We start from the raw sequence: 13,792 nt of genomic DNA on the forward strand, positions 1-13,792 counted from the left end.
CTCCCTAGCCATTGTAGATCCTGTGTGTCTGGACCCTTCCAACCCCCACCAAGCCGAGTCCAAACAAAGAGCACACAATGGCCAACTCAGGCTATTATCTCTGCCTCCTCCTCACTTACAAAAAGTGAAAACCCTCAATAACTAACACTGAGGGGAGTGGAAACCCCATCACCACAAGCTCACACAAGCTTTAACATGTTAATGCCCTTTCAAAAATAATTTTCAGTAGTTTTAAATCTGTAGCTTTCATTAAAATAATATCTGGCGATCCTGTCATGGAGGATGGGTTTCATGCACATGGCTGTAATAAGGCCATACAGCATACATTCGGGCATAATTCTCTGTCTGGGAGTCACGGGTACAGTGTACAGCTTGTGGCCTGTCATAATCAGTGACAGGCCGAAGTATGCAGTGTCTGTACGCCGACATAGGCATATCTGACTGGTACTTGCGTACAGGGACATACATATTTGCTGTCCTAAATGCCATCTGCCTTTGGGGCAGCTCATATTTCCATGTACACAAGTACCACTCAGATGTGTGTATATCTGTCTACAACCTGCAGCCAGTGCCGGCCCAAGACATTGTGCTGCCTGGTACCAAGAATGAAATGCTGCCCCCCCCAAAAAAAAAATTAGACCCACCAAAATGCCCACACATCCATTATTTTATATCATGATAACTAAAGTGGACCTATCATGGCTATACATGTATATAGGAGTATAAAGAGGGCCTGTTATGGTTGTTTACATGTATAGGAGTATAAAAAGGACCTGTTATGGCTCTATTCATGCAATTAGCCCCACAGTAGAGCGGAGAGCAGAACGGGAGGAGCGGCCGGGGGCGGCAATTAGCCCCACAGTAGAGCGGAGAGCAGAACGGGAGGAGCGGCCGGGCGGCAATTAGCCCCACAGTGGAGTGGAGTGGAGAGCGGAGCAGGTGGAATGGGATGGCGGGCGGGCGGCAATTTGCTGCCCCCCTTAAAGTGCTGCCTGGTACAATGGTACCATCGGGTCCCATGGTAGGGCCGGCCCTGCCTGCAGCCTGTAAAATTAATGACAGGCTGATATATACAGTAGCAGTACTTGGCAGATATACACACATTTAAGTGGTACTTGTGTACAGCAATGTATGTGCTGGCTCAAATACATATATCCCTGTATACAAGAACTGCCTGCTGCCAGCAGCCTGTAAAATTAATGACAGGCTCAAATACACAGCGTGTGTACACCGCCGGTACTTGCGTACAGGGACATACATACTGTATGTGCTGTCCTGAATGCAGTCTGCCTTTGGGACAGCTCATATGTCACAAGTACCAATAAGATAAGTGTATATCTGTCTACAGCCTGCTGCCTGTAAAATCAATGACAGGCTGATATATACAGCAGCAATTTGCAGATATACACACATTCAAGTGGTACTTGTGTACAGAAAAGTATGCGCTGCCCCGAATACATATGTCACTGTTTGCTGGTACTGATTGGATGTGCATATATCTCTAAACAGCTGCTGCGTATTTTAGGCTGACTTTGATTTTGACAGGCTGCTAGCAGCGGGCTGTACACTGCACTTGTGACACCGATAGAGGGAATCATGCCTGAATGTACGCTCTATGGCCTTGGTGCCCAACCTGCGATCTATGGGCCCTTTGGCACTTTTTGTGCGGCCCTCAGACAATAAGCTGTGTTTCCTATTGCCCTGTTATAGCAGTGGTCTCTAGCAGCCTCATGTAATAGGTTGTATGTCTCCAGTCTACAACTATCTCTTGAGGCTGGGTTCCCACTTATGCAAAGTAGATGTGGGTTTCTCTGCATTCAATTCGCATAGCAGGAGATTGTGACCGTCTATCTATGTAGCCGGTTCATACATCTCCTCATCGACTCCGGTGTGATTTGCACAGCAGTCCTGTGCGTCTTTTGGTCCATTTCAGGTCCGAATTCAGCCAAAAATTTGGGTCGAAATGGGACCTGAAACTGTGAATGGAGACGCACCAGACTGTGAGCTGCTGCGTGTTATAGTGTGAACCCAGCCTTAGGCATGTCCCCAGTGTCCAACAACTCCTTTAGCAAGTTTACAGTCTCATGCCATCTCCTAAATTATGTTCCCAGTCTTTGACCATCTCCTGTATCACACCCATAGTCTTTGACTGTATCCTGTTGTAAATCTACTGTCCTGATAATGAATATTAAAGTGGTTGTAAACCCTGTATAACCACTTTTACCTGCAGGTAAGCCTATAACAAGCCTTACCTGTAGTTACCGTGAATTTCTCCTAAACTTGCACAGTTTAGGAGATATTCACTGTATCTGCATGTGCCGATGTCATCGGCTTGCTCATGCCGTTTCTTCAGCTGCTGTGCCGTTACCCGCGGCTCCCACACGCATGCGTGGGAGTGACACCATTACGGCTCTGGCCAATCACAGTGTCGGAAGCCTGCGAACCCGGAAATAACTCCGGGGCGACATGTCACCGGTCACATCGGTGTGCTGGGACCATTGCAACAGCATTGTTTTAAGCCTAAGGTAAGTAAGGGTGCACTCGAGGCGCAGAGCAATGCGTGTAAGGGGAAGATTTGTTTACCCCCCCAAAAAAAAATTGAGCACCAGTCACCACTGGTCACATCAGTAATAAAACTGGCATGTCAAAATTTCGGGGGCTCACAGGGTCCCTTTGACTTCAACATGATGAGGGGACCCTGCAAATCCAGTTTTACCTATGCGACAGTAAATTGTGGAAACATATTTTTTAGAGTGCTGGTGGCATCTTAGTATTTAATTCAGGTTATGCATGGTGCCATCTGTTGCAGTCACCACAAGCACCCCCTGGAGTTATAGCCAGTCCAAGCACCTTCAGGATGGTATCGCTCTTCTTGGAACTGTTTTGCACTGTCAACCTGACACACGGCTTCCAACAGACGCGCCTTCTATTTTAACACACAGGTGCAGTCTACTGTTATCACCATTGGGAAACTTGCCAACAGAAATGCTATGCAGCCATCGCTGGAGTGTATGCTTGTAGACAGGAAGTTGCTGCAAAGAGACTGCAGGAGATCAATCGCATTTAGCTGCCACAAAGGAAGAAAGAAAAGGTGAAATAGTACTTTACTTTAAAAAATGTATTACTTTATAATAGCGTTGCACTGATCGGCATGAGAATCCTGCTCCGATACCTTGTGGTGCGATTTGAACCCATACAAAATAAGTGGGCTCAGATTGCACTGCAAATAATCGCTTCCGATTTGAACAGGAAAGTGGTGCGATTCCTGTCCGAATCACATGCGGTTTTTCCGCACCACTGCTGTGTGAACCGAGGCTGAAGTCACTATGACAGGCCCGAGTTCACACAGGAGCAGTGCAATTTGGATAGGAATCGCACCACATTCCTGTTAAAATTCCATGCTATTCTTTGCAGTGTGATTTGAGCACATTTATTTTGTATGGGCTCAAATCACATCACAAAAGTATCGGTACCGATTGCACCGATTTGAACAGTGCGATTACTGGCAATAGGGTGTGACTTGTTATGGGATTCAACCTGTCAAATCGCATGACTAGTCGCTCTAATGTAAACGAGGGCTAAATGCCATTCAGTTAGGGATTACATCCATTTTGACATCTAAAGTGGAGTTGAATAAGCCTCAAGGCAACCTAGGCAGGAGCCTCGTGCCCAATGGATGTCCAAGGGGCCAAACTACAAGGTGATAGTGTAAAGATGGGCACAGTGTGAATTTTGGCTGTTCAGTCTGCAAGAGGCAAAAAGTTCATGCTAAACAGTGTGGGTAGAGGAATCTTAGTATTAGGCCCTGTACACACGATCAGTCCAAACTGATGAAAACGGACTGAAGTTCAGTTTCATCGGTTAACCAATGAAGCTGACTGATGGTCTGATGTGCCTACACACCATCAGTTCAAAAACCGATCGAGTCCAATGCGGTGACGTAAAACACGACGACGTGCAGAGAAAAATGAAGTTCAATGCTTCCAAGCATGCGTCGACTTGATTCTGAGCATGCCCGGGTTTGGAACCGATGCTCTTGCGTACTAACCTTCGGTTTTGACCTATCGGTCAGGCGTCCATCGGTCCAATTTTAAAGCAAGTTCTAAATTTCTGGACTGAAGGATAACTGACTGATGGGGCCCACACACGGTCGGTTTGGACCGATGAAACTGAACTTCAGTCTGTTCTCATCGGTTTAGACTGATCGTGTGTACAGGGCCTTTTAAGGCCGCTGTGGCTCCCGTGGCTGCCGGACAGCTACCACATCTGCGGTCATTGTTCTCCCGAAAAAATAAAGTATTGACTTTTATTGAACAGCGTCACGCATTTGCTAAAATTTTGGCCACCAGGCCTTCATTGGGGGGTTGATTGCCCGGATCTGATGGGTGCTGAGGGCGATCAGGCTCTTTTGGAGGTGACTGCTCTCATCTCTTATGGAGTTGGCAGATCTGATGGGTTGGCTGATTTTATTGAACAGCGCTACGCATTTTCTCAAATTTTGGTCACCAGGCTTTTTATAAGGAAGGGTAGTTGATTGCCCTGATCGGATGGGTGCTGGGGGCGATCGGGCTCTTTTTGGGGATGACTTCCCTGATCTCTAATGGAATTGGCAGATCTGATGGGTTGGCTGATTTTGTTGAACAGCGCCACAAATTTGCTCAAACTTTGGCCACCAGGCTTTTTATTGAAGGGGGGGGGGGGGGTAATTGCCCTGATCTAGGGGCTATCAGCATCTTTTTGGGGTTGACTGCCCTAATCTCTAATGGTGTTGGCTGATCTGATGGGTTGGCTGATTATATTGGGGGGGGGGGTTGATTGCCCTGATCTGATGGGTGCTGGGGGTGACTGCCTTGATCTCTAATGGAGTTGGCTGATCTGATGGGTTGGCTGATTTTATTGGGGGGGGGGGTTAATTGCCCTGATCTGCTGGGTGCTGGGGGCGAATGCCTTGATCTCTAATGGAGTTGGCTGATCTGATGGGTTGGCTGAGTTTATTGGGGGGGTGGGGGGTGGTTGGTTGCCCTGATCTGATGGATGCTGGGGGCGACTGCCTTGATCTCTAATGGAGTTGGCTAATCTGATCTGTTGGCTGTGTTTATTAGGGGGGGGGGTTGATTGCCCTGATCTGATGGGTGCTGGGGGCGACTGCCTTGATCTCTAATGGAGTTGGCTAATCTGATCTGTTGGCTGTGTTTATTAGGGGGGGGGTTGATTGCCCTGATCTGATGGGTGCTGGGGGTGACTGCTTTGATCTCTAATGGAGTTGGCTGACTTTATTGAACAGCGCCACGCATTTGCTTAAGTTTTGGCCAGTTCAGCAGGAATCAGCCAAATTTTGATCTGTCTGTGGGTAAAGATGTGTACCTGCCTGTCACTTGGGGGCAACTGGTATGTGATCAGGCAGGCTACACCAGTACTAACCAAGTGGGGGGATTCTCTGTGCCTATAGCAGTCTTCATTAACGTCAAAGAAATGGGGGGGGGGGGGGGCAAAATGGCTACCTTGCCTAGAGCCCCCTAGTTTAGGAATCTACACATTTACTGAATATCCAAAGTCTTCCATAGACTAGCCTGGCTTCCAGCAGGCTGATGTGCAATCAGCGAGCTGGTCCTTTTAGGGGGGTTTGAGCTCAGCAGGCTCCCCCCCTCTCAGGAGGGTAGAATGTGATCCTCACGTAGACACATCACCTAACAACAAAAGCTCCCCCCCCCCTTCCCTGATTCATTTCAGCCTCTTCCCAAAAATCTTCCCCAGCTGCCACATTAACCCCTCCACCGCCGCAGCAAACTTGACAGCTTTCCACCACCAATAAAGATTTTTTTTTTTTTATGATTTTCCAGCCACGTGACTGTCATTTTTTAAACCTCATTGGACCCAGCTGAAAAAACAAATGTCACTTTTTTTTTTGTTAAAGGATCCTCATCCTGGTGTGCCTACGCTGCCAAGAGAGGTGACAGCGCTTCCATCACTTTCACACAACTGCTAGGGATTGTAAAAAAAAAAAAAGGCATCCTCCATTGGGTGGCAACAAATCAGAAATAATTGGACAGCAGCATTTCATTAGGCTGGGAAGAGAAATAGAAAAGATGTGCAGTTAGATGTAGAGGAAATGTGAAATTCTCACATCTGGACAACAGACATCCTCCTGATCTGAAACACAAATCTGCCCCCCCTTTTCTTTTTTTTTTTTTTTGGTTTTAATAAAATCTGCAATCATCAATTAAAAAAAAAAAGGGGGGGGGGGCAGCCAATCTGTTGATGGATCAGCTGGGAGCGATGGAGGAGTGATGGCAGACAAGCCCCATATAAATTGATCGGATCCCAGCTCATTGTGTACTAATAAGCAAACACAAAAAGAAGCAGTGAGTATGTTTGTGTTATTAGGGGGGCATACACGGTCATTCCTGTTTAATTGCTCTCTTTTCCCGATCTTGGCTGCAGTTTTTTTTTTGGTAAATATGGTATTTGTATTAGTGATTAGATTTTTTTTTTATTTTTGCAATGCTGGGGCTGCATTGTTCTGCCCAAATTGCAAGCCGCGCCCCCTCCTTTGTGTAGGCGCGCTGTGATTGGCTGTGGCGGGGCTGGGCTGCCGTCATGCCTTGGGAAGCCCATTCATCTGTGCACTTGGGCGTTGGACTCCGCATCTTATTAGTGAGCGGGGAGATTTCTCCATTTTCCTGTTGGATCCAGCGCGGCTACTAACCTCACGGATATTTCGTTGCCTTTTTTTTTTTTTTATTGATGTGTGTGCTGAGAAGTACTTTTTGTTTTTTTTCCTAAGGATCCCCGAGTGGTCGTTGTGTTTTTGTGGGTGCCTCCAGCTCATACTGGTGAATATCCTCCATCTCCTCTCACTTTGTCTTCTCCCTCCTCCTCCTTCTTCTCCTGGTGCAAAGAGGATCCTCCGGCTCTGCTCTCTATTGTTGGCTACTACTACCACCACCATCATCTCTTTGTCTCCTTCTCTTCTCTCTGTCCGGGTGTTTTATTCTTCTCTTGGTGGTGACCCCCGTTTTTTGCCTTTTGTTGGATATACAGACCAGCCATGGGAGCCCAGTTCTCTAAGACCGGAGCCAAAGGGGAAGCCGCCACCGCAGACAAGCCCGGGGAAGCTGGAGCCGCCTCTCCCTCCAAGACAAACGGCCAGGTAAATGGAGGGGATCTATTGTATGGAGATAGGAGGGGGGGGGGGTGCTCGGTCTACCCAGCGATCGGAGAGGGACATCAATCATCTCTGATGGGGGGGGGGGGGTCGGTCTGCTTTTTTAGGGACTGATTTGCCCACGATCTCTGGGGGCTTTTATTGGGGGTGATTGCCCCGATCTCATGTGGGGGCTGAAGTGATCAGGCATGTATAAGGGTTGATTGCCCACGATCTTCTGATGGGGATCTGGGCTTTTATTGTGTTGGCTGACCCCACCAGGATTTCTTTTTTGGGGGGGGGGTTGCTTGCCCCAGTCTAATGGGTGCAGTGGGCAATCGGGGACTGTTTGGGGTGGGTGATCTGATGAGGCTTTTATATTTGGGGGGGGGGGGGTCCATTGTCCGATCTCATATGGGGTTATTGGGTGATTATTTATTGTTCTGATCTCAGATGGGTATTGGGAGCGGTCGCCCCCCTTTACTGGGGGATGGGTAGTTGCCCCGATCTCAGGGTATTGGAGGGTTAATTGTCCTGATCTCGGATGGTTATTGGGAGCGAGTCCCTGGGGGGGGGGGGGGGGGGTGATTGTTTAATCTCAGAGGGTATTGGGGGTGATTGTCCCTTTAATGGAGGGATAATTCTTCTGATCGCCAATGGGTATTGGGAGCGATCGCCCCCCTTAGAGTAGTAGTTGCCTCCATTTTAGAGTATTGGGGGGGGGGGGTTTGATCAGATTTCTTTTTTTTTTTGGGGGGGGGGGTTAAGAATCCAGATCACAGGGTATTGGAGGTGGTTGTCCCTTTACTGGGGGTAACTGTACTGATTTCTGGGTGATGTCCCCTTTTATAGGAGGTGGTTGTCCGATCGCTGAGGGTATTTGGGGTGATTGTCTTTATCACAGATGGGGTTTTGAAGGTGATCGCCCCTTTACTTGGGGCATTGGCGGTGTTTAATTATCCGATGTGTGATGGTATATTGTGGGGGTGATCGCCCCTTTACTGGGGGCACTGCCCCTCTTTTTATTGGGGGGGGGGTAATTATCCGATGTGGGGGTGATCGCCCCTTTACTGAGGCATTGTCCCCTCTTTTTATTGGGGGGGTTAATTATCCGATGTGTGATGGTATATTGTGGGGGTGATCGCCCCTTTACTGGGGGCATTGCCCCCTCTTTTTATTGGGGGGTTAATTATCCGATGTGTGATGGTATATTGTGGGGGTGATGGCCCCGATCAGTCTAGTATTGGGATGGAGCCCTGCAGAGCATTATCCCGCTCCGGCAGCAACATGTGTCCCCATGTATGATGATCCGTCTCCAGGCTGGGATCTCTTTATTGTAATGAGGAATGGTGTATGGCAGTGTAGAGTGCGATGTATGGGAGGGGTCTTTCTCCGCCATTGTGTAGAGTGCGCCCCCTCTTTCTCTCGCTCTCTATCTCTTGTAGTAGGAGAGGGAAAGCACACAGGCTTTGTCTGTGTTGGCTCCTCGCTGGATCTGCTGCTGCTACAAAGAAGGCGTGATCTGGGACCTAATGCACTGGCAGCCGAAGCGAAGCTCCCCGGAGCATTGTGCTGGCTGGTGGAGGGACAGCGCCCTCTGCTGGCCGCGTGGCTTACATAGCTTGTGCGGAGGCGTCGAAGGAGAATGGAGGGAAACGATATGCTTTTCAGTAACGCCATGTGGGCGCTATTGATTGCTAAAATAGAAGCCCTTGTGGGAAAGGCGGCTAATGCTGGCGTGTTTTTAATGAGATGAAACGGCTGGCTGTGTCACTGCCCTTCCAGAAAGCAGTAGTAAACACATTTCTGAGTAGCCTCACTGGTGTGCTGCTTGTTACCTCAGAGTTCATTGTGACTGGAGAGAACAAAGCACGCTTCTCATATATAATAAAGACGTGTGAAGGGGCCTTATAGGATGCAGTTGTTTGTCCCCTCCAGCTTCCATGTACTCGCCCTCTCAGTGAAATAAAGGCAAAACGAGCCGTTGCCTGGGGCCCCATAAAGTTCTGTCCTATAGTAAATCAATCTCATGCTTGTCTCAGATTTCCTAATGGCCATGCACAGGAAGCATTGTATTGTCATCTGAGACGAGGCTCCATTCACATAGCTTAACACCAGGATAAGGATCAGATTTGCAAAAAAATAGCTGTTTGAGTCCAATGAGGTTTGAAATAAAGATTACTACGATTGGTAAAGCTTTGTGAATTAAGCCCATTATGTCAGAGGCATACACGAATACCCTAGTATGGTTGCCTTTGGCCTCTGCCCCCTCAGGGTCCCTTCACACTGTAATGCACATAGAAATGCATGTGCAGGAACATGCATGTTTAGAAGCTTTGTGTTGCATTTATATGCGTTACTGTGTTTCCATGTGTACAAGGCTCATTTTTATTTTCTATGTGCACTTGGTGTTGGAAAAATGCAGGTCACCAGACCTGGTGGGTTGATTTACTAATACGGGAGAGTGCAAAATCTGATGCAGCTGTTTATAGTAGCCAATCTGCTTCTAACTTCAGTTTGTTACATTTAAGCTTTGACCATAAAACCTGGAAGCTTATTTGTTTCCATGATCCTGATTTTGCACACTCCAGTATTAGTAAATGGACCCCAGTATGAGCAAGCCCTTGTTGTTTTTTGTAAAATCTGTAAGGTGAACTTCCACTGGACCCCCTGGTCCTACTGTACCTGAGGCTGGCTATAACCTGCTAGACATCAGGTCGACACCTCACCGGTTCGGGGATTTAGAAATTCCAGTGGCTTATTCTCCTAAATGTACCTTTTTATAAAGGATGGCGATGACCAGTCAGAACCCGCCTAGCCAAACCTGTCAGTGGGGGAGAAGGGAGCAAGCCACCGGGATTTATGGGCCGGTAAAGCGGCGCCCCAATGTCACCCAGCGGGTTATCGTGGGACTTGGGTGCTGGGGGGGGGGGGGGGGTGTCCAGTGTAAGTTCACCTTACAGATTTTCTGTAAACGTGAACTTACAATTTAAACAGGAAAACTGGGCCCTAAGGCTCAAAGTGAGTTCACCTTTACAGAAAATCTGTGAGGTGAACCTACACTGGACCACCTCCCACTGTACCAGAGTCCCACGATCATCCGCTGAGACATTGGTTTGCCACTTTACTGGTCCAGAAATCCCTGCAGCTTTCTCTCTTCTCCCCTGCTAGCAAGATGGGCTAGGTGGGTTCTGATTGGTCAGCGCCGTCCTTTACGAGGTATGTTTAGAAGATTAAGCCGCTGGGCTTTTAAATCCCTGGACCAGTGAGGTGTCGACCTGATGTCTCATAGCGGGTGATCATCGGCCTCGGGTACAGTGGGGGGGGGGGGGGGGGGGGGTTCAGTGTAAGTTCATCTTACAGATTTTCTGTAAAGGTGAACTTGCACTTTAAAAAGAAACTGGGCCCTAAGGCTCAATGTACAATTCGCCTCTGCCATTTTAAAGTCTTGGTAATTACTTATGTGACACCAGTGGTAGTGGGTATTATGTAACCACTGGTACCCCTAACTGATCCCTTTTTTTGTGTTCTTTCCCTCCTGCAGGAAAATGGGCACGTAAAGGCAAATGGTGATGCATCTCCTGCAGCAGCCGAGGCAGAAAAGGAGGAAGTCCAGGCTAACGGCAGCGCCCCTGCCGAGGAGACGGCAAAGGAGGAGGTAGTAGCAGTAGCAGAAGCCGCCGAGTCCGCCCCAGAGAAGGAAGCTGCTGCGTCCGCCGAGGGAGAAAGCACAGAACCAGCCTCTCCAGCTGAAGGCGAGGCCTCTGCCAAAACAGAAGAAGCTGGTTCCACTTCTACACCTTCCACCAGCAATGAAACCCCCAAGAAGAAAAAGAAACGGTTCTCCTTTAAAAAATCTTTCAAGCTCAGTGGCTTTTCTTTCAAAAAGAACAAAAAAGAAAACAATGAAGCAGCAGAGGCTGAGGCAGCAGCTGCATCCAGTGAGGAAGCAAAGGAGGATGCTCCTGCAGCTACTCCAGAGGCAGCCAATGAGGAGGCAAAACCAGGCCAGGAAGAGGCACCTGCCAGCAGCACAGAAGAAAAGAAAGAGGAGGCTGCTGTGGCAGCTGCCTCACCTGAGCCCCAGGAGACCAAAACTGAAGAGCCTGCACCAGAAAAGCCCACAGAAGAGGTAAAGCCAGCTGAGGAGCCAAAGTCTGAGGAAAAACCCACAGAAGAGGCCCCGGCTGCTGCTGCCGCTGCTGCTCCAGAGGCCCCATCCACTGAACCAGAGGCACCAAAAGCTGAAGAACCAGCAGCTCCTACACAGGAAGCTACATCTGAATCCAGTCCAGCAGCCGAGTCAGCAGAGTAAAGAGATGGCAATTTTGAGATAATCAAAGGACTTTTTCTCTCCCCTTGTTTGTTTGTTGGAGTGGTGCCAGGTACTGGTTTTGGAGAACTTGTCTACAGCCAGGGATTGATTTAAAGATATTTTTTTTTTTTTTTTTTTTGGTCTTTTGTTTGTTTTCTCCTCCTTTACAGATCCCATCTCAAATCATTCTGTTACCACCATTCCAACAGGCCGTGTTGAGTTTACAGCAGTCACCGGCCTCGATCCTTTTTGCATCAGTATTAATGTTTTTGCGTACTTTGCATCTTTTATGAAAATGTATACACTTTTTTTTTTTTTTTTTTTTTTTTTTTTTTCTTTTGTCAATTTATGGACATGCCCATAATGAAGGAGATGGGTGGGTCATTAAAGGGGGTATCAAAAATGAAGTGATAGGAGCCACAGTGGGTTTTTAGGTGGTGCACACGTTGCCAAGAGAATGTGCCACATGGAATGGGGGTCAGGTTTCTGTTCTTTTTTTTTTTTTGTTTGTTTTTTTTGTTCTTTTTCTTTTAAAAAAGAAAGTAATGAATATTTTGAGGGCAACCTTCTACAAGGTTTACAACACTAAAGGTCTTGACTAAGATGGCAAGCAAAATAAAAAAAATAAAATCAATACCCAGATCATAGTTTTAGTAATTCATTTAAACCATAGGAACTTTTCACTTATCTCATGTTAGCTGTATCAGTCGGTGATTAAAGTAGAAAATACGAGTTGTATAGGCTTTATTGTTTATTGCTGGTTTATGACCTTAATAAAAATGTAATTATGTATTACCAGCAGGGTGTTTTTAACTGTGACTATTGTATAAAAGGAATCTTGATATCCAAAAGCACATGAAGTTTGCAACTCCTTCCACCCTGCCCATTTTTGTAAAACTGCAGTCATATTGGACCTTTTAAACACACAATTTTAAACTCAACAAAAGCTGTGATAAGTGGAATGGTTACTGTTTATACTGTGGTATGTTTTTTTGATTACAGCAGGCAATGCTTTCTTTTCCAGTTGTCTTTAAAAAAAAAAAGAAAAAAAAAAAACTTAAGGAAAACTTCAGATGCAATGTTTTTTTGTGTAGCATCTTTGTCTTTCATGTTTTGTAAATACTGGAGAAGCTTTGACCAATTTGACTTAGAGATGGAATGTAACTTTGCTTACAAAATTGCTATTAAACTCTTGCTTAAGGTGTTCTAATTTTCTGTGAGCACACTAAAAGCGAAAAATAAATGTGAATAAAATGTACATGTTTTGTGTTTCTTTGGCATATAGTTTAATACTAATCACCTACTTGACTAGTTTTCATGTAATTTTATTTTTTTAATACTAATTTGCATGTCTCATCCTTGTCTTGTCCATAACTATAGTGGCCTTCTAAATCTAGTTGGTATTGTGTTTGCTATGTTTTGGCAGGATCTGTATAGGCAAGTGATGAGGTGCAGGTAGATTTGTTTGGCTGCAATCATGTGTAAAACTAGGTACTGGTTGCAGCCGGTTAGGTGGTCCCACAGGACAGGTTTGGGAAGCACTAACCTGAACAAAAGCAGCTTCATCCATCCTTGGGGCTCCTTTTCAAATGCTTAATCCTCACATGTATAATAGGTCTTTGTATATCCAAAGGAAGTGAGGGTTTTCTTTTTTCCTCACTAGAATGCCTATCCTGAAGAAGACTTCAAAGTTGCTTCAGGGTATGGAAACCTACTTTACATTTCAATGCTTGTACACATTCCAAGTGTAGCAATGAATAAAAACAAAGCATTCTGGGCATATTTTTACTTATTTTCAAATCAGTGATTTTCTTTATGGCTGCAGTGTGATCTAGAATTTTCATTCCACTTATTGCCTCTTGACCAGATTGAGAATCGTAGGGATTGCTTTTACAAAAACTGAAGAGTGAATAATTTGGTGCATCTCTGCACTGGAACCAATCGAGCTACCATGCACAGCTGCATCAATTTTTTGCATTTCAGTTTTGGTAAATCACCCCCCCCCCCCCCCTCCCATAGTCTCCTGGAGAGGAGTTGGGTCAGGCAAGCTGTGTTGGCCTTTAGCAGCCAGCATATTTTTGAAGAAGGGTTTCTGTAGGGCAACAAAAGCTATCCAAGACGGTTGTTCCTTGACTTTATTTAATGAGGTTCACCATAGTTTATTGTAGACCTAGGGTTTACACTGTACACAAATTCAGATCATTTGTTGGATGAATGAAACCATTTCACATTAAGGTATATAGAAGTATGTGTTTGGGGGAGATGGCCAGTTGATTGTAGTGCATCCTTTTTTAGCTAATGGGTATTGTCCTAAAGACAAACTTTGGTTGATG

General features: G+C 46.4%; 1 protein-coding gene across 3 annotated transcripts; it reads left to right on the forward strand.

The window, feature by feature from the left end:
* Positions 1 to 6,303: 6,303 nt before the first annotated feature.
* Positions 6,304 to 12,717, forward strand: MARCKS (myristoylated alanine rich protein kinase C substrate). Of its 3 annotated transcripts, XM_040350263.1 has the most exons (4): positions 6,304 to 6,362; positions 6,785 to 6,833; positions 7,042 to 7,150; positions 10,689 to 12,717. In XM_040350263.1, the coding sequence occupies exons 3-4, from the start codon at positions 7,049 to 7,051 to the stop codon at positions 11,457 to 11,459; spliced, it is 873 nt and encodes a 290-aa protein (XP_040206197.1). In that variant the 5' UTR covers positions 6,304 to 6,362; positions 6,785 to 6,833; positions 7,042 to 7,048; the 3' UTR covers positions 11,460 to 12,717. The 3 variants fall into 3 exon arrangements, with proteins under 3 accessions (XP_040206197.1, XP_040206196.1, XP_040206195.1); XM_040350261.1 differs by lacking the exon at positions 6,304 to 6,362 and having other exon boundaries at positions 6,609 to 6,833; XM_040350262.1 differs by lacking the exon at positions 6,304 to 6,362 and having other exon boundaries at positions 6,608 to 7,150.
* Positions 12,718 to 13,792: the final 1,075 nt, after the last annotated feature.

The sequence above is a fragment of the Rana temporaria genome, chromosome 4 (assembly GCF_905171775.1).
Source record: "Rana temporaria chromosome 4, aRanTem1.1, whole genome shotgun sequence".
In the NCBI taxonomy this organism is placed as follows: Eukaryota; Metazoa; Chordata; class Amphibia; order Anura; family Ranidae; genus Rana; species Rana temporaria.